Below are 20,865 nucleotides of genomic sequence, written 5' to 3'. Positions count from 1 at the left end.
ATTGTATATACATATAATATTCACAATATTATATTGTAACACGATATAATACTAATAATACGATATATAATATTAATTATATATTATATCTTACATGTAATGTTACTAAGAATATTACAGTATATTGATACAGAACAATATAGTAATTTATTACCAGTATTGTACTATGCTAATATAATATTGAATGTAAATTTAATTTGTAAGCCGCTCTGAGTCCCCTTCGGGGTGAGAAGGGCGGCATATAAATGTAGCAAATAAATAAATAAATAAAATGGGCTGGCATTCATATATTTGGTACAGGACAAAAAACAACCGAAAATTTTTGGGCATCAATTTGTTAGACCCTCACATAAAAATTTGGGAAAAGTATAAAGAGAGATTGTATATGATAACACCAGTATGGATATCCTCGCTTCAGGCGATCCAAATAAGAGAATTAGGGTGGCAAAATTCTCTTTGTGGGTGTTACTCTGGCTCACCAAGCGGATTCCCCTAGGGATAACACAGCCAGGCATTGAAGCTGCAAGGCTATTCAGTGCAATTCAATCAGACAAAGGATTAACCTTGGTAGAAGGCGGCCAGGCTTTGAAGCAGCGATACTACTCTGTACTATTGAAGCTGACCAACCAAAGATTCCCCTAGGTAGCAAGCAGCTAGGCTTTGAAGCAGTGAGGCTATTCACTGCAATTCCAGCAGCCCAAAAAACAATTCCCCTAGAACGCAAGTACCCAGGCTTCCTAGCAGCAGCCCTATTCTGTTGCATTGCAACTCACCAAACAAGGATTCCCATAAGAAGAAAATGGCCAGGCTTTGAGGCTGCAAGGCTATTCGCTGCTATTCTACTTGGCCAACAAATGATTCCCATAAGCCACAGCAATGCATGGCCGGACACAGATATATATATATATATATATATATATATATATATATATAATTACACAACTAATTACACAGTGGAGTCACCATTGGCACAGTGTGTTAAAGCACTGAGCTGCTGAACTTGCGGACCGAAAAGTTGCAGGTTTGAATCCGGTGAGCAGAATGAGCTCCCGCTGTTAGCCCCAGCTTCTGCCAACCTAGCAGTTTGAAAACATGTGAGTAGATCAAGAGATACTGCTCCGGCGGGAAAGTAATGGTGCTCCATGGAGTCATGCCGGCCACATGACCTTGGAGGTGTCTAGGGACAACTCCGGCTCTTCGGCTTAGAAATTGAGATGAGCACCAACCCCCAGAGTGGGACACGTACAGTAATGAAGGCTGTATATTATGTGTGTATACATACACATACATATAGCTCTCAGACGTGAGTTTGTTCTATTACAGCTGATCCAGAAAGGGTTAAAATGACAGAGTACGCAGCCCTAGAGAGTCGGAGAGGGAATCCCCGACGTCACTTCCGGGGATGCCTCACTGAATCAGAAGTTGGAAATAAGTCCATTGGTAGGCGTTCTCCCTTCACGCGCCGCTGATTGGTCAAAGGGGGAGAGGGGGCGTGGCCAGCAAAGAGCAGGAAAGCGTTATTTTACAAACTCGGGGGAGAGGAGATCTGGTTGGAAGGAAGGTAACGCGTTACCTGCAGTGTTGTTACTAGGAACTAGTTACTTTTGATAAATAAGGGTGCCGTTTGGCCCTACTTTTGAATGCCATGGCTGAGTGCTGTGGAGTCCTGGGAGATGTAGTTGGGTGAGAAGGAGGAGGATCAAGACCTTGGAGACACCACAATTCTCAGAACTCCATAGCACTCAGCCAGGGCAGTGGAAGTACTTATAGTGCCTTATTCTTTGGCCTGGGGTGTATCCCTATACTATAGAATGGCTGCAGCTTGACCCTGCCTTCACTGCCAGAATATGTCTTGTTATCATTTCTCTCATTTCCCACCAGGGAGAAGGTACAGATAGAACAAACTTTCACTGCCAGAAGATGTTCAACTGCAACACGTCGGCGATCAAAGAGGAACCAGGAGGAGACCTTGATGCGATCAAAGAAGAACCAGGAGAAGACCTTGATGCGATCAAAGAGGAACCAGGAGGAGACCTTAATGCGATCAAAGAAGAATCAGGAGAAGACCTTAATGCGATCAAAGAAGAATCAGGAGAAGACCTTGATTCGATCAAAGAGGAACCAGGAGAAGACCTTGATGTCACCCCGGCTGGGAGAAGCGATGATGGACCCTGGGTCACTGCTGAGGAGAAGACCCCCCTGGAGGAGACTCTTGGCCACAATGGACAGCCAGGGCCATGCAAAATACAACCGGCAGGAGAGGTCAAGGAGGTTGGCTCGGAAACCAAGCAGGGGCCACCCCTCCGGTGGGTGGTCAAGGAGGAGGGCAACGGAAACTCAATGCTGCATCCTCTTCCTCCCTCTTCCTCAGGTATCCCAAAATCTGTCATTTCCATCTCCCTTTCCTTAGGTTAAGGAGGGCATATGGCTGAGTATGGTTTAAGTTGGGGGGGAAATGTAGAATTTGATACAGAGCTCCTCCTTTCAACTATTTATCTTCATTTTTATTTATGCCCCTTACTTTAGAACTGCATATTACACAAGGGACCCATTCCAGGATCCTTTGTGTAATATAATTTTTGCATGTACATTGCAGTCCCCAAGTTACGAGTAAGATAGATTCTGGGTGGCTGTGAGTTTTCCAGGCTGTATGTCCATGTGCCAGAAGCATTGTCTCCTGATGTTTTACCCACCCACATCTATGGCAGGCATGCTCAGAGGTTGTGAGGTCTGTTGGAAACTAAGCAAGTAAGGTTTATCTATCTGTGGGTGGGAGAAAGAACTTTCTTCTTGAGGTGAGTGTGAATGTTGCAGTTTATTTATTTATTTACAGCATTTATATTCCGCCCTTCTCACCCCGAAGGGGACTCAGGGCGGATCACATTACACACATAAGGCAAACATTCAATGCCTTTAACATAGAACAAAGACAAGACCAACATAGGCTCCGAGTTGGCCTCGAACTCATGACCTCTTGGTCAGAGTAATTTGTTACAGCTGTCTGCAGGTGGCTGCTCACCAGCCTGCGCCACAGCCGGACACAGCAATTGTCCGCTGTGATTAGCATTAAATGGCCTTGCAGCTTCAAAGCCTGGCTGATTCCTGCCTGTAGTCATCCCTAGTTGGGAGGTGTTAGCTCCCGCCAGAAAACAGCCAGGCTTTTTGTGGAAACAAGGATTGATCCTAAAGCTTTAGCAGAGTCTTCTGTTCCCATGATAATTGTAGAATCATAGAGTCATGGATTTGGAAGAGACCTCGTGGGCCATCCAGTCCTACCCCATTCTGCCAAGAAGCAGGAAAATCACATTCAGAACACCCCTGACAGATGGCCAACCAGACTCTGCTTAAAAGCCTCCAAAGAAGGAGCCTCCACCACAGTCCTGGGGAGAGAGTTCCACTGCCGAACAGCCCTTCTCACAGTGAGGAAGTTGTTTCTCATTTTCAAGTGGAATCTCCTTTCCTCTAGTCTGAAGCTCTTGATCCAAAGTCTCCATGGCAGCAGAAAACAAGCTTGCTCCCTCCTCCCTATGACTTACCCTTACATTTTGATCCATGGCCCTCATGTCTTCTCTCAGCCTTCTCTTCTGCAGGCTGAACATGCCAAGCTCTTTAAGCCGCTCCTCGTAGGGCTTGTTCTCCAGACCCTTGATCCTTTGAGTCACCCTCTTCTGGACACATTCCACCTTAGCGTCAACATCTCCCTTCAGTTGTGGTGCCCAGAAATGGACACAATGTGGTTCCAGGTGTGGTCTGACCGAAGCAGAATAGAGGGGTAGCATGACTTCCCAAAATCCCATTGGTTCTTTAAGCCGCTGCATGATATTGTTGGGTCACATTCCCCCCCCCCCCCCCCCACGAGGACCCCCATTTCCTTTTTTCTCCCTAAGTTTAGGATCTTGTCTTTGTCCTGGTTGAGGTTCATTTTGTTAGTTTATCTATATTGGAGAAGAAAATTTGGGTGGAAGATTGCACCTGTTCAGATCACAAACCATCGGTGATATAGAATCATAGAATCATAGAGTTGGAGGGAACCACATGGGCCATCTAGTCCAACCCCCTGCCATGCAGGAGGAGCATAAAGTACTCCTCTAACAGATGGCCATCCAGCCTATGTTTAAAAGCCTCCAAGGAAGGAGCTTTTACCACACTCCAAGGAAGAGAGTTCCACTGCTCAATAGCTTGTATAATCAGGAAGCTCTTCCTAATGTTCAGGTGGAATCTCCTTTTCCATAATTGGAACCCATGTCTCTGAGTCCTAGTTTCCAGGGCAGCAGAACACAAGCCTGCTCCCTCTTCCTCATGACACCCTTTCACATATTTATACATTTATTTATTTATTTATTTAATACATTTATATCCCGCCCTTCTCACCCTGAAGGGGACTCAGAGCGGCTTACAAATTAAATTTACATACAATATTATATTATTAGCATAGCACAATACTGGCAAATAAATTACCATATTGTACTATATCTATATATTGTAGTATTATTAATAATATTACATGTAATATATAATTTATAATTAATATTATTATATTGTATTATTAGTATTATATTGTATTATAAAATAATATTATTAATATTATGTACATATACAATATATTACAATATTATATATTATTGTAAATTATATATGTATATATTCATGTGTGTGTGTGTGTGCGTGCACATATATATATATATACATGGCTCTCACGTTTCCTTTCAGCCTTCTCTTCTGCAGGATAAACAGTCCCAGTTCTTTAAGACGCTCCTCATAGGGATTCATGGTCTCCAGACCTTTGATCATTTGTACAGAATGCAAACTGATAGGATCGCAAATCCGATGAGGGTAGCAGAGTTTGTTTGGTAAAGGACGATCGCTGGGCACGTAGATATTTTGCTTCCATTAGATGTTCACAGCTGAGAAAGATGCAAGCAGGTTTCTTCTGAAAGAATAACAAGACCCTGGACTCTACACAGATATATATTCTTTCCTTTCCTTACTTAGTTTATCCATACCTCACAACCTCTGAGGATGCCTGCCATAGATGTGGGCGAAACGTCAGGAGAGAATGCTTCTGGAACATGGCCACACAGCCCGAAAGACATACAACAACCCTGTGATCCCGGCCATGAAAGCCTTCGACAACACAATAACAAGACTGTTTACTGATAATTTTGTGTATTCAAAGATACGGGCACTTTCCTTTCGTCAAGGGTTGAAAACTTCACAAACTTTTCAGAGAGTTTGTATCATTTGACTTCTAAACCTTGACAGTTTCTCCATAAACAGTCATGCTTTATCTAGTTCCTTTTTAATAAGAATTTACTTCAGAAGAAAACAGAATCCTCAATGCTTTCGTAACTTCCTAACACTCTGACAGGCTCCTTCCCTCCAGCATCCAAACCAACTGACTTCTCCAACTGCCATCCCGTTTAAAAACCCGAACATTCTAAACTGTCACTGAGCGGTCATGTGACCTGCAGCCCCGCCTGCTGCTTTAGGAATATAGAGACAAGGTGATTTATTTATCGTGTCAGAAGTGAAACGAGGGTACAAGTTGTAATGTATTTGGAAACACAAACAAAGTAAAAAAAAATATACTTTGCATTATACTAAATGTTCTTTGACCAGTAGCTGGCCACTTGGTGTTGCTGTAAGAAGGTCTTCCATTATGGATGTGGCAGGGCTCAGGCTGCATTGTAATAAGTGGTCTGTGGTTTGCTTTTCTCCACACTCGCATGTCATGGACTCCACTTTGTGGCCCCATTTTGTACGGTTGGCTTTGCATCTCGTGATGCCAAAGCAGTCTGTTCAGCACCTTCCAAGTCGCCCAGTCTTCTGTGAACCCAGGAGGGAGTCTCGCATCCGGCGTCAGCCACTGCTTGAGATTCCAGGTTTTAGCCTGCCACTTTTGGACTCTCGCTTGCTGAGGTGTTCCTGCAACTATCTCTGTAGATCTTAGAAAACTATTTCTTGATTTAAGGCGTCGGCGTGCTGGCTGATATCCGAACAGAGGATGGGCGGGAGATGTCAACGCCTCGGTCCTTTCATTATTGGCTGTTACTTCCCAGCGGATGTCATGTGGTGCAATGCCAGCTAAACAGTATAATTTCTGTGTTGTCGAAGGCTTTCAATGGCCGGGATCACAGGGTTGTTGTATGTCTTTCGGGCTGTGTGGCCATGTTCCAGAAGTATTCTCTCCTGACGTTTCGCCCACATCTATGGCAGGCATCCTCAGAGGTTGTGAGGCACCTATGTGCCTGCCATACATGTGGGTGAAACGTCAGAATACTTCTGGAACATGGCCACACAGCCCGAAAGACATACAACCCAGTATAATTTCTCCAGTGGTGTAGGGTGTAGATATCCTGTGATAATGTGGCATGTCTCATTAAGAGTCACATCCACTGTTTTAATGTGGTGAAATGTGTTCCACACTGGGCATGCGTACTTAGAAGCACAGTAGCAAAGTGCAAGGGCAGATGTCTTCACTGTGTCTGGTTGTGATACCCAGGTTGTGCCAGTCAGCCCACTTTTTGCTGGATAGTCAAGCAGTGCTTCTTGTAAGTCAGATCACAGTTCAGGGTTGTTGTTTTGTGTGTATTAGGATCGACTTGAGAAACTGCAAGTCACTTCTGGTGAGGTCTATTGGAAACTAGGCAAGTGGGGTTTATATATCTGTGGAATGATGTCCAGGGTGGGAGCAAAAACTCTTTGTATGCTTTCGTATGATGTTATTTCTAGCGTTCACTTTTTGCTTGATAGTCAAGCAGTGCTTCTTATAAGTCAGATCACGGTCCAGGGTTCTTGTTGTTTTGTGTGTGTGTCTGTGTGTCAGGAGCGACTTGAGAAACTGCAAGTCGCTTCGGGTGTGAGAAAATTGGCCATCTGCAAGGACGTTGCCCAGGGGACATTGCCCGGATGTTTTGATGTTTTTACCATCCTTGTGGGAGGCTTCTCTCACGTCCCTGCATTGAGCTGGAGCTGATAGAGGGAGCTCATCCATGCTCTCTCCAGGTTACATTCGAACCAGCAACCTTCCGGTCAGCAACCCAATCTTCAAGTCATCAGTCCTGCTGTCACAAGGGTTTAACCCAATACGCCACTGGTCCAGAGTGACTCCCAGGTGTTTTGTTGTGCTGCAATGCTCCAGTGGGATTCCTTCCCAGGTCATCCTCCGAGCTTGTAATAAACATTTAAGAATTTTTATTGTGTGTGTGGCTCTTTAAGAGGCGGCTGTATCACGACAGCTTGAGATACTTGTCTGTTCTTAAGGTGAAAAGCACATGTCTGCATTTTAGAGACAAGGTAACTGCAAACTAAATATAAAAAAACATACTAATAAAACATTTTTTTTTAAAAAAGGTAAACATCACGTAAAGGAGCTTTGAAAAGGTTGCTTCCTCCAACATATCCCACAAGAAATCCATTCCAGTGTCCTTCGTGTAATATAATTTTTGCATATACAAGCAGTCCCCAAGATTCTGGGTTGCTGTGAGTTTTCCAGGATGTATGGCAATGTACCGGAGGCATTCTCTCCTGACGTTTCACCCAAATATATGGCAGGCATCCTCAGAGGTTGTGAGGTTTGTTGGAAATTAGGCAAGTGGGGTTTATATATCTGTGGAATGATGTCCAGGGTGGGAGAAAGAACTCTTTGTCTGTTTGAGGACAGAGTGAATGTTGCAATAGGCCACCTTGATTAGCATTGAATGGCCTTTCAGCTTCAATGTGTGGCTGCTTCCTGTCCTCAGGCATCTTTTGTTGGGAGGTGTTAGCTCCTGCCAGGAAGCAGCCAGGCAATTCAATGATAATCAAGGTGGCCAATTGCAACATTCACACTTGCCTCAAGCAGACAAGATTTCTTTCTCCCATCCTAGACATTGTTTTATAGGTATATAAACCTCCCTTGCCTAGTTTCCTAGTTAGTGGGCCAAAGCTAGTTTTGCCCTGAGGAGAGTGAGTAGTCCGAGGCCTGTTAGATTTAGTGGGCCAAAACTAGTGTCGTCCTGAGGGGTGTGGGAGAAAGGCCTCTGTGTGAGTAGGCCTCGGTGTGAGAAGCTTCAATGGGAGAGGCCCGAGGTTGAAGCAAAGAAGTATAAAAAAACTTCATTTGTGTTATGGAAAACTTGTTCTTGTACATAGTGCAACCATATTACGTTGCTACAAAGAAAAGTCTCCAAAGAAAGAGATAACACTGGTCTGTATGTTTTTGTTCTTTTTATCACTTTTGGCTATTGGTATTGGGTCACGCTACTGCTAATAAGTTACTCTGCTATACATTTATGGGGAGGGTCTTCTGTTAATAAGCCCACTCACCCAACACATTTCCCTTTCTAGGGCTAGATTTCTCTCACTTCCTGTTCTCCCACCCCCGTTCTTAACCATGAGTCATTTGTAAATTGGATTTTTGTAACTCTGGGACTGCTTGTATATGGTTTTCTACATTTGCTGTCACCTATGCTGATGTCTTATATAGGACCAAAAAAATATATTCTCTCTAGGTAAGGTAAAGGTTTCCCCTGACATTAAGTCCAGTCATGTCTGACTCTGGGGGTTGGTGCTCATCTCCATTTCTAAGCCCAAGAGCCGGCGTTGTCCGTAGACACCTCCAAGGTCATGTGACCGGCATGACTGCATGGAACGCCGTTACCTTCCCGCCGGAGCGGTACCTATTGATCTACTCACATTGGCATGTTTTTGAACTGCTATGTTGGCAGAAGTTGGAGCTAACAGCGGGCGCTCACTCTGCTCCCGGGATTTGAACCTGGGACCTTTCGGTCTGCAAGTTCAGCAGCTCAGCACTTTAACACACTTCGCCACCAGGCTCCGGTGTAATCTCTAGACATTGTGTAATCTGAAATCCTATTTTTCTGATCTGAAATGAGCTACGTCTTGGCCTTTGGGCTGAAACATACCATATAACTGCACTGGAGGACCTAGCAATGCCTTGAGAAGTGTCCTCAAAACATCTGCAGGAATGAGTGTTGAACTTTACAAAGCATCTTGTAGCATTAATGCAGTTTGACAGCACTTAAACTGCCATGGCTCAGTGCTATGGAATCCTGGGAGTTGTAGTTTGGCACAGCAAAATCACACTTTGGAAGTTCTTTGGAGGTTCTTGTAACACTACAACTCCCAAGATTCCACAGCATTGAGCCATGGCAGTTGAAGTGGTATAGAAAAGCAGTAATTCTGCAAGTTTTAGGAAGGGGGTGAAGCCAGAGGCACTGATGTAACTTTTCACTATTGAAATATTCCTTTTTATGTTCCAGGGGGCCTTGATAGGCATAAAAGAAATCATAAAGGAGAGAAACGGTATAAATGTGAGGATTGTGGAAAGGCCTTCACTGAGAAAGCAAACCTTAAAGTGCACAGAAGAATCCACACAGGAGAGAAACCATATAAATGCTTGGAGTGTGGAAAGAACTTCACTGTGAGAAGTCAACTAACTGAGCATACAAGAATCCACACAGGAGAGAAACCATATAAATGTGTGGAATGTGGTAAGAGCTTCAATAGGAGGACGAATTTTAAAGCGCATGAAAGGACCCATGTGCAAGAGAAGCAGTATAAATGTCTGGAGTGCGGAAAGAGCTTCCATTCGAAAGGATACCTTGCAAAGCATAATAGAATCCACACAGGAGAGAAACCCTTCAAATGTGCAGAGTGCGGAATGTGCTTTAGTTTTAGAGGAAACCTTACTGAGCATGCAATAACCCACTCAGGAAAGAAACTGTTTACATGCCTGGAGTGCGGAAAGAGCTTCCATGCAAAAGGGTACCTTGGAAAGCATAAGAGAACCCACACAGGAGAGAAACCATACAAATGTGGAGAGTGTGGAATGCGCTTCAGTTTTAAAGGAAGCCTTAATGTGCATGCAAGAACCCACACGGGAGAGAAACCATATAAATGTGTGGAATGTGGAAAGAGCTTCCATGTGAGGGGGGGACTTACTGTGCATGAAAGGAGCCACATGAAAGAGAAACCATATAAATGCCTGGAGTGTGGAAGGAGCTTCACTGTGAGGAGGAAACTGACTGTGCATGAAAGGATCCACATGAAAGAGAAACCATACAAATGCCTGGAGTGCGGAGGGAGCTTTTCCCGGAAAGCAGGCCTTGGCTCCCACCAAAGAATCCACATGAGGAAACAAACCTAAATGCTTAGAGTGTGGAAAGAACTTTGCCCAAAGACTTCCAGACACCATACGTAGTCCTGGACTAAACAAGGATACCCTATGTACACAGAAATGTTTGCTAAAAGCTCAACTCTGAAACCTTGAGTAGACTTATTCATTGAGAAATGTGAGTACTGTAGCTTAACTTATAAAAATGGAACCATTCCCCTTCTTTGAAGAGATGGGTGAACGGCATGAGACTTGTCCATCTCAGAAGAACCTAAAAGAAGCATTGGGCCCTTCTACTTTCTTTGCCATGGTATTGCTTTGTGCTTTTTGCTCTCCGTGGTATGGCCCTTGACTTATCCATGGGTCGTATCAAAATCCGTAACTTTGGCCTCAAAAGCCACCTTTGATTTATGCAACTAGTCAACTTATCTATGAGCATATGTGGGAAATATGGCAAAGAAGAAACTGCTTTTCATCACATAATAGTCACACTTTTTCCCATCAAAAAGGAGGTGTGACTATTATATGAAAAAAAATTAGTGGTTTTTGTGTGTTTTTTTAAAATAAAAATTAAAACGCCTGAACTCTAAATTGGGAGGAAGGGGAGGGTGATCCAGAGAGAAACCCTACAAATGCTTGGAGTGCTACCAGAGCATAGTAGTCCACACCTTAGTCACATCCTGTTTAGACTACTGAAACACTCTCTACATGGGGCTGCCTTTGAAGATAGTTAGGAAACTTCAAATGGCAGGAGATCGCCAGGAGCCGTTGTCCTTATTTTAACCCAAAAGGAATCTTTTTCTGTAAAACCAACTTTTTAAAATCTTTAATTAAGTATTCATTCATCTGTCTATGTCAAATTAAATTTATCAGTCTAACAGACGAGAAAAAAGAGGCAGATTTGTCTTACCAGAGTTGAGACTATATTACGAAGCCTGCGGGCTAATATGGATCAAGGACTGGACTAATCTCGATAGACAAAAAATATTGACTATAGAAGGATTTGACCTGAAAATCGGCTGACATTCATATATTTGGTACGGAAACAGAAAAAAAGGAAAAAAATGGGAATCACTTTATTAGATCCTCACTGATAAAATATTGGGAAAAGTATAAAGAGAAATTGTTTAGGAAAACACCAATATGGATATCCTCACTTGAGGCGATCCAAAGAAGAGAATTAGGGAGGCAAAACTGGCCCACTTATAGGGATATACTTATAAAAGACAAAGGAGAATACAGATTAAGAAAACAAGAAGAAATAAATCAAACATTTAAAAATGTTTCCTGGTTTCAACATGGGTGTACTGTTGCATATGAGCATTGAATGTTTGCCTTTTATGTTTGGAATTCGCCCTGAGTCCCTCCGGAGAGATAGGGTGGAATATAAATAAAGTTGTATTTTATTATTATTCAGGCAGAGTGGCCAGCTTTCTCACCACATGAGGATCCACACTGGGGAGAAACCGCTTGGAGTGTTGACTTTTCCTCCATCTGGACTCGAGACCTGGCTTCCCATCTGAGGATCCGCACTGGGGAGAAGCCGTAGAAATGCCTGGAGTGTGGAAAGCACTTCAGCGATCAAAGCGCCTTCTGTTGCCATCAGAGAACCCACAAAGGCCAAAAGCCATTCAAATGCTTAGGAAGTGACAAGACCTGTAGGAATAGCACAGAGCTTCCTTTACATTGCGTAAGTCAAGGTGAAAGTGATCGTATATTTGTACAGCCTTTGTTAGCCTTTTATAGTGTGCATACATGTCTGTAATCAGACAATAAGGATTTCTGAGCTTGATCCCTGCTCCTCTTGGGTGGTTGTTCCAGGGAGGAGGTGCAATTAGTTTTCAAATACAACAAAAACAACAAATTCTTAATGCATCTCTCAAGGAGAGAAACATACCAGAGAGATTTGGGGAGATTTGGGGCCGGGCTGTGGCGCAGCTGGCTAGTAACCAGCTGCTATAAATCACTACTGACCGAGAGGTCATGAGTTCGAAGCCCGGGTCGGGTTAAGCCTCCGACCATTAATAGCCCCGGCTTGCTGTTGACCTATGCAGCCCCGAAAGACAGTTGCATCTGTCAATTAGGGAAATTTAGGGACGCTTTATGCGGGAGGCTAATTTACAACACCATAAAAAACTGCCAGCAAAACACGAGGAAAGGAATGCGGAAGTACAGCCACTACTGGACGGTGAAGCAACAGCTCCCCCTGTGGCCGGAATCGTGAAGCTGGAAAAATGTTAAAAATGCCTCTGAATCATAGAATCATAGAATAGTAGAGTTGGAAGAGACCTCATGGGCCATCTAGTCCAACCCCCTGCCAAGAAGCAGGAAATCGCATTCAAAGCACCCCCGACAGATGGCCATCCAGCCTTTGCTTAAAAGCCTCCAAGGAAGGAGCCTGTCTGTCTAATGTATGTTGTTTGTCTGTTGGCATTGAATGTTTGCCATATATGTGTTCATTGTAATCCGCCCTGAGTCCCCTTCGGGGTGAGAAGGGCGGAATATAAATACTGTAAATAAAATAAATAAATAAGAATTCACCATGATTTATAGGAGTTGTAGGGACTAGGATGCATAGTTCACCTGCAATCTAAGAGCACTCTGAACTCCACCAACGATGGACCTTGAACTCACTTGGCACACAAAACTCCCATGACCAACAAAAAATACTGGAGGTCTTTGGAGGGATTTATAGGAGTTGTAGTTCACCTACATCCAGAGCTACTATGAACCCAAACAATGATGGATCTGGACCAAACTTGACTTGCATACCCAAAATGCCGAAATTTAAATACTGGTGTGTTTTGAGGGGAATTGGCCTGGACATTTTGGAGTTGTAGGTGCAGGGATTTATAGTTCACCTGCAATCAATGAGCACTCTGAACTCCACCAGAAATGGAATTGGCCCAAACTTGGTACACAGACCCCCATGGCCAGCAAAAAATACTGGAGGTCTCTGAGGGAAATTCACCTTGATTTAGGGGAGTTGTAGTTCACCTACATCCAGAGAACACTGTGAAGCCAAACTTCGATGGACCTGGATCAAACTTGGCACATGTACCTGATATGCTGGAATTTGATTACTGGAGGGGTTTGTGGGGAACTGACCTTTCTTTTTTGGGAGATGTAGTTCACCCACAACCAGAGAAACTACGACCTCCATTGATGATGGATGTGGTCCAAACTTGGCACACAGAGTCCCCATGACTCACTCAACCTACTGGAAGGGTTTGAGGGGACTGACTCACTATAGTGGGAGTTGTAGTTTACCTTACAGCCAGAGAGCACACTGAAACCCACCAGAGGAAACGTGCCCAACATCACAAACCTTAAGTACTGAGGAAGTATCTTGGGGTTAACCTGTAGTTCATTCATATGCATTTTGTACAATTAAAATAATTGACTTTTTCAAATAACTCAGGCAACACAGGGTACCCAAACTACTATACATAGGTATTACTTGCTTGCTTACATGTGAGTTTGTCCTATTATTGGTGGTCCAAGCTACTATACATAATTATTATTATTATTATTATTATTATTATTATTATTGACACAACGATGTTGTATGACACAGCAAACAAGATAGACATGCTGGATTTCGTTTCACAAAACCACAAGTCGAACACTTCCCAAGTGTCTAGGACTGTGTGATGTATTTTCGGATGATGCGTGCAGATCCCAGCAGGGTGGCCTTTTGCAGTTGGCAGATCGTAATTTTGTCAATGTCTATTGTTTCCAAATGCCGGCTGAGATCTTTTGGCACGGCACCCAATGTGCCCATCACCACCGGGACCACCTGCACTGGTTTCTGCCAGAGTCTTTGAAGTTCAATCTTGAGGTCCTGATAGCGGCTGAGTTTTTCCTGTTGTTTTTTGTCAATGCGACTGTCACCTGGGATGGCAACATCAATGATCCAAACCTTTTTCTTTTCCACAACTGTGATGTCTGGTGTGTTGTGTTCCAGAACTTTGTCAGTCTGGATTTGGAAGTCCCACAGTATCTTTGCGTGTTCATTTTCCACGACCTTTGCTGGTTTGTGATCCCACCAGTTCTTTGCTGCTGGGAGGTGGTACTTGATGCATAAGTTCCAATGGATCATTTGGGCCACACAGTTGTGCCTCTGTTTGTAGTCTGTCTGTGCAATTTTCTTACAGCAGCTGAGGAGATGATATTATTATTATTATTATTATTATTATTATTATTATTATTATTATTTGCTACATTTATATGCCACCCTTCTCACCCCGAAGGGGACTCAGAGCAGCTTACAAATTAAATTTACATACAATATTATATTAGTACAGTACAATACTGGTAACAAATTACTATATTGTACTGTATCAGCATATTGTAATGTTATTAGTAATATTACATGTAAAATATGATATATAATTAATATTATTATATTATATTATTAGTATTATATTGTATTACAATATAATATCATGAATATTATATGTATATACAATGTTATAATTATTACATATTATTGTAAATTATATTGTATATATATATTTATATATAAACACACACACATATATATTACTTACTTATTTATTTACATGTGAGTTTGCCCTATTATTGGTGTTTCCAGAAAGGGTTAAAAGGACAGAGTAGAGAGAAGACGATTGAATCCCCGACGTCACTTCTGAATCAGAAGTTGGGAAGAAGCCCATTGGTAGGAGTTTTCCCGCCAACAAGTGACGCAATACTGGGAGGACGCCGCTGATTGGTCAAAGAGGGAGCAGGGCGTGGCTAACAAAGAAGTTCTTTTTCAAACTGGAGGAAGAGGAGAACTGGAAGGAAGAAAGGAAGGTAATGCGTTTTTGGCCTTGGGTGTCAGGCATGGGCAAACTTGGGCCCTCCAGGTGTTTTGGACTACAACTCCCACAATTCCTAACAGCCTACCGGCTGTTAGGAATTGTGGGAGTTGTAGTCCAAAACACCTGGAGGGCCCAAGTTTGCCCATGCCTGCTCTATACTGTAGAATGAATGCATCTTGACCCTGCTTTCACTTCCAGAATATGTTTTGTTATCATTTGCCTCATTTCCCTCCAGGGAGAAGATCCAGATAGAACAACAAACCAGCCTCAAAGGTTCCTTCACAGAGGACAATGTGTTGGCTTTGTGTGCTCTTGAATTCCTCCTCCAACAAGTCAGCGATAAAGGAAGAACCAGGAGTCCCGGCTGGGAGTAGCGGTGGAGGACCCTGGGCCATTGCTTGGGAGAAGACCCTTGTGGAGGACACTCTTGGCCCTGATGGACAACCAGCAAACCCAGCAAGAGAGGCCAATGAGGTTGGCTTGGACACCAAGGAAGGACCACCCATCCGGTGGGTGGTGAAGGAAGAGTGCAACGGGAGCGCAATGGTGCTGGGTGAAAACGAGTGGAGCCTGCTTCCTCTTCACCCCTCTTCCTCAGGTATCTTAAAATCTTGTCACCTGCATCTCCCTTTCATTAGGTTAAGGAGGGAGTATGGCTAAGTATGGTTTAGATTGGGGGAAAATGTAGAATTTGATACAGAGCTCCTCCTTGCAACCCTTTAACTTCATTTTAATTTGTGTCCCATATGGTAGAATTTGGGAGCCTCCAGTGGTTCAGTGTGTTAAAGCACTGAGCTGCTGAACTTGCAGACCGAAAGGTCCCAGGTTCAAATCCCGGGAGTGGAGTGAGCGCCCGCTGTTGTCTCCAGCTTCTGCCAACTTAGCAGTTCAAAAACATGCCAATGTGAGTAGATCAATAGGTACCGCTCCGGCGGGAAGGTAACGGCGCTCCATGCAGTCATGCCAGCCACATGACCTTGGAGGTGTCTACGGACAACGCCAGCTCTTCGGCTTAGAAATGGAGATGAGCACCAACCCCCAGAGTCAGACACGACTGTACTTAATGTCAGTGGAAACCTTTACCTATGGTAGAATTTATTTTATTTATTATTTATTTACAGTATTTATATTCCGCCCTTCTCACCCCGAAGGAGACTCAGGGCAGATCACATTGCACACATATAAGGAAAACATTCAATGCCATAACATAGAACAGAGACAGACGCAGGCACGGGCTGGCCTTGAACTCATGACCTCTTGGTCAGAGTGATTTGTTGCAGCTGGCTGCTAACCAGCCTGCGCCACCGCCCGGCATATTACACAAGGGACCCATTCCAGGATCCTTCGTGTAATATAAGTTTTGCATATACAGTAGAGTCTCACTTATCCAACATAAACGGGCAGGCAGAAAGTTGGATAAGCAAAAATGTTGGATAATAAGGAGGGATTAAGGAAACGCTTATTAAACGTCAAATTAGATTATGATTTTATTTATTTATTTATTTACAGTATTTATATTCCGCCCTTCTCACCCCGAAAGAGACTCAGGGCAGATCACATTGCACACATATAAGAAAAACATTCAATACCATAACATAGGACAGAGACAGACGCAGGCACGGGCTGGCCTCGAACTCATGACCTCTTGGTCAGAGTGATTTGTTGCAGCTGGCTGCTAACCAGCCTGCGCCACAGCCCGGGCCTAATTTTACTAATTAAGCACCAAAACATCATGTTTTACAGAGCCTCCAGTGGCCTAGGGGATAAAAGCCTTGTGCCTTGAAGGTTGGGTTGCTGACCTGAAGGCTGCCAGGTTCGAATCCCACCTGGGGAGAGCGCGGATGAGCTCCCTCTATCAGCTCCAGCTCCATGTGGGGACTTGAGAGAAGCCTCCCACAAGGATGGTAAAAGCATCAAAACATCCGGGCGTCCTCTGGGCAACATCCTTGCAGATGGCCAATTCTCTCACTCCAGAAACAACTCCGGTTGCTCCTGACACGAAAAAAAAATCATGTTTTACAACAAATCAACAGAAAAAGCAGTTCAATACACAGTAACATTATGTAGTAATTACTGTATTTATGAAATTAGCACCAAAACGTCACAATGTATTGAAAACATTGACTAAAAAAACACTGGCTACTAACAAATTGACTACAAATAAAGATAGAATTGCATAAAATGAACTTACAGTAACAACATTGTTGGAAATTAAATGCGTAAAAAGTTCATTCCTTGCTGCCTAGAGAAACAGCTGTGGATACGGGTGGCAGGCAGACTGCGTTAGATAATCCAGAACGTTGGATAAGCGATGGTTGGATAAGTGAGACTCTCCTGTAGAGATAGTCCCCAAGTTACAAACAAGGTAGATTCTGTAGGTTTGTTCTCAAGTTGAATTTGTATGTAAGTCAGAGCTTTTGGAAAATGGAAATCCCCATAACCTTTTGGAGATTTTATGATCTTTGGAAAGGCATGCCCTTGTCTGAAATCATATCCTTTTGAAATACGATGCCATAACTTTTTGGGAAAATGGCATTCATGCAATGCTGTCAGGATCACCTTATCAGCCTGGAACTGGCTCTTTCAGTTCTCTGCCATAAAGAAGGGGAGGTAGGGGGAAGGGAGGCTGGGTACAGGGAAGGTAGTGTAGATAAGACATCTGTTTTGTGAGGGAAATAGAAATTGCAGTTAACAGACTGTGGGCATGTGTTTGGCCACTAGGGGGCAGGTGGGGGTTGTGCTGTTATATTACAGGAAACTTTTGGACTGTCTTTTAGGGACTGTGAAAAGAAGGAATACATCATTTGGATCGAGCGCATTATTTTGAGCTTGATTTCAATTCCAAGATCTTCCAGAGTCTTACACAAAGCAATTAGGTTTCTCAGCTGTTAAACTGATGTCCCTAGATATCTCTTTGAACTGTTAGGGATAAAGATATGCCAATACCCTATATATATATATATATATATATATATATATATATATATATATATATACACACACACACACACACACACACACACACACACACACACACACATACACACACACACACACACACACACACTAGCTGTGCCCGGCCACGCGTTGCTGTGGCAAAGTGGTGGTGGTATTGGTTAAAAATTGTTGTGTAATTTTTATTTGACGTTATTTGTATTTTAAAATTATTTTTACTGTAAGTTATCTTTTTATTTATTATATTTTATTTATTATTTTCTTGTATTATTTTTAGTTATCTTCTGTTATTATAGTATTTTATTGTATTAATTTTTTAGTGTTTTTAATTATTTTTAGTGTTTCTTATTATTTTTTATTGGGTTGCTAGGAGACCAAGTTGGAGGAGCTTAGCCTTCTAACTGGCAGCAATTGGATAAAAGCAATTATTCCTCTCCCTCTAATTAGGACTTTATTTTTCTTTTCTTTTTGTTGTATCAACCTAGAGGCGTGGATGATGGGTTGTGTTGTCAAATTTCGAGGTTGGGGGGCCTGTAGTTTTGTTGTTTTGTGGGTTGCCGTGATGCCATCACTTTTTTATATATATAGATGTGTGTGTGTGTGTGTGTGTCAGAGTTTCAGAAATATTCTTTCAATTGCCCAAAAACATCTACTCTCCCTTAAATCATGCTCTCAAGAGACAAAAATAAGCAGACCTTTTTAAACGTAACATAGTTGGTTTACTCACAAACTTCATGTATTCAGCATACAGGTACTTTGCATATCAATCCAGTTACAGATAGGATTTGAAGTAGTTTCTCTATGTAATAATACAGTAGAGTCAAACTACAACTCTCAAGATTCCCCAGCATCGAGCCATGGCAGTTGAAGTGGTGTCGAACAGCAGTAATTCTGCAAGTTTTGGGAAGGAGGCTGAAGCCAGAGGCAGAGATGTAACCTTACACTATTGAAATATTCCTTTTTCTTTCTGTTCCAGGCAAAGATGGGAGGAAGAGTGAGAACGAGGGAAAAACAGCTGATGTACAGGTTGAAAACACTCAGCATCGACACGAGGAGGGGAAAGGAGCAGGGATGAGACAGGAAGCAGAGAAAAACGCGCTTTGTCCATCAATCCTTTCCCACTTAGATGAAGAGAAAATGCAAGGATGTGTGGAGTGTGTAAAGACCTACTGCACGAATCCGCATAAATCTCAAATAACTTCAACAATAGAGAAGTTGTATCAGTGTTCAGGGTGTGGAAAGCAGTTCAACTCATATGGCTGTGTTGTTTCACATCAAAAGAACCACAAAGTGGAGAAGCCATATAAATGCTGGGAGTGTGACCAGAGTTTCCAGCTGAAAGGTGAACTCCTATCACATCAAGGAACGCACCCGGGAAACAAACCGTACAAGTGCTGGGAGTGTGGAAAAAGTTTTCACGGGAGTACAGAGCTTATTCAACATGAAATGTATCACAGAGGAGAGAAAATTTACAAATGTTTGGAATGCGGAAAGCACTTCCGTTCTGCTGTTCTCCTTGACGCACATGGAAAAATCCACACAGAGAAGCAATCAGGCATAGGTTTGGAGTGTGCTAAGAGTTTTGATACAAGTGCACCTCGTATTAGCCATGAATTGTCCAAAGTGGAGGAGAAGCTGCATAAGTGCATGCAGTGTGGGGAAAGTTTCAGTGTGAGACGGTACCTTGATAGGCATACAAGAACCCACACAGGACAGAAACCGTATAAATGTGTGGATTGTGGAAAGACCTACAGTGCGAGTGCAAGCCTTAAAGTGCACAGAAGAATCCACACAGGAGAGAAACCATTTAAATGTGTGGAGTGTGGAAAGAGCTTCAGTATGAGAGGAAAACTTCATCTGCATATAAGAACCCACGCAGGACTAAAACTGTATAAATGTTTGGAGTGTGGAAAGGGATTCCGTGCGAAAGAATACCTTACTAATCATAAGAGAACCCACACAGGAGAGAAGCCATACAAATGTGTGGAGTGTGGAAGGTGCTTCAGTTTGAGGCATTCTCTTTCTGAGCATGAAAGTATCCACACAGGCGAGAAGCCATACAGATGTGTGCAGTGTGGAAAGAGCTTCCGTGTGAAAAGAGGCCTTACTAACCATGAAAAGACCCACATGAAAGAGAAAACATAAATGCCTGAAGTGCGGAAAGAGCTTTTGCAAGAAATCGAGTCTCTGCTCCCACCAAAGAATCCACATGAGGAAACAAACCTAAATGCTTAGAGCGTGGAGGAACTTTTCACAAAGGCTTCCTGACAACATATGTAGTTTTAGAATAAAGAAAGATACCCTATGTACACATGGCACTGCTTCTGGCTTTTTTATGTGGCGATGGGGAAGTGTTGGGGGGCATTGGTGCTTTTTGCTCCCTATGGAATGGCCATCGACTTATCCATGGGTCGTATCAAAATCCATAACTTTGGCCTCAAAAGCTGCCCTTGACTTATACAACAAGTCAACTTATCCATGAGTATATGTGGGAAATATGGCAAGGAAGAAATGCTGTATTTCAGTTGCATCTTACATCCCGACAGCCGTTGAGCTCTTTATTTGGGGGTGCATCTACATTGTAGGATTGATGTAATTTGGCACCCCTATTTACCACCATGAGTCAATGCTATGTGATTGCGTATGAAATCGAATAAACTGGACACTTCCTTGTCTTCTCAACACGTTTTCTCTCTCCCTGTTGTTTTGATGTTTTGTGTTGTTTGTTTTGTTTACTTATTTACTTTATTTTTAATCTTCCCATTCTCTCCATGGAGGGGCTCAGGGCTCCTGACGACCAGCATTATTTATTATTATTTATTTACAGTATTTATATTCCGCCCTTCTCACCCCGAAGGGGACTCAGGGCAGATCACATTACACATATAGGCAAACATTCAATGCCTTAACATAGAACAAAGACAAGACAAACGTGGGGTTCTGAGCTGTCCTCGAACTCATGACCTC

The 20,865-nt window shown here is 42.9% G+C and overlaps 1 protein-coding gene across 5 annotated transcripts; it reads left to right on the top strand.

Annotated features, from left to right (window-relative positions):
- Positions 1-1,416: 1,416 nt before the first annotated feature.
- Positions 1,417-20,584, top strand: LOC100559185 (zinc finger protein OZF). 5 transcript variants are annotated; one of them, XM_003218093.3, is made up of 5 exons: positions 10,148-10,295; positions 11,535-11,807; positions 14,715-14,935; positions 15,179-15,541; positions 18,875-20,584. In XM_003218093.3, the coding sequence occupies exons 4-5, from the start codon at positions 15,235-15,237 to the stop codon at positions 20,041-20,043; spliced, it is 1,476 nt and encodes a 491-aa protein (XP_003218141.2). In that variant the 5' UTR covers positions 10,148-10,295; positions 11,535-11,807; positions 14,715-14,935; positions 15,179-15,234; the 3' UTR covers positions 20,044-20,584. The 5 variants fall into 5 exon arrangements, 4 of the variants coding, with proteins under 4 accessions (XP_062829077.1, XP_062829078.1, XP_062829076.1 ...); XR_010003721.1 differs by lacking the exons at positions 14,715-14,935; positions 15,179-15,541; positions 18,875-20,584 and adding exons at positions 1,417-1,561; positions 1,882-2,371 and having other exon boundaries at positions 9,264-10,295; positions 11,535-12,663; XM_062973007.1 differs by lacking the exons at positions 11,535-11,807; positions 14,715-14,935; positions 15,179-15,541; positions 18,875-20,584 and adding exons at positions 1,417-1,561; positions 1,882-2,371 and having other exon boundaries at positions 9,264-11,529.
- The last annotated feature ends 281 nt before the right edge of the window (positions 20,585-20,865 follow it).

Source organism: Anolis carolinensis, chromosome 2, assembly GCF_035594765.1.
Source record: "Anolis carolinensis isolate JA03-04 chromosome 2, rAnoCar3.1.pri, whole genome shotgun sequence".
In the NCBI taxonomy this organism is placed as follows: Eukaryota; Metazoa; Chordata; class Lepidosauria; order Squamata; family Dactyloidae; genus Anolis; species Anolis carolinensis.
This window is presented reverse-complemented; position numbering and strand designations above follow the sequence as displayed.

What these genes read in the sequence shown, in the direction of transcription:
- LOC100559185 (XM_062973006.1), top strand. Translation starts at nt 1,921, where the DNA reads ATGTTCAACTGCAACACGTCGGCGATCAAAGAGGAACCAGGAGGAGAC. An exon ending in TCTTCCTCCCTCTTCCTCAG is followed by an intron (nt 2,372 to 18,874) that starts GTATCCCAAAAT and finishes TTTCTGTTCCAG; the next exon opens with GCAAAGATGGGAGGAAGAGT.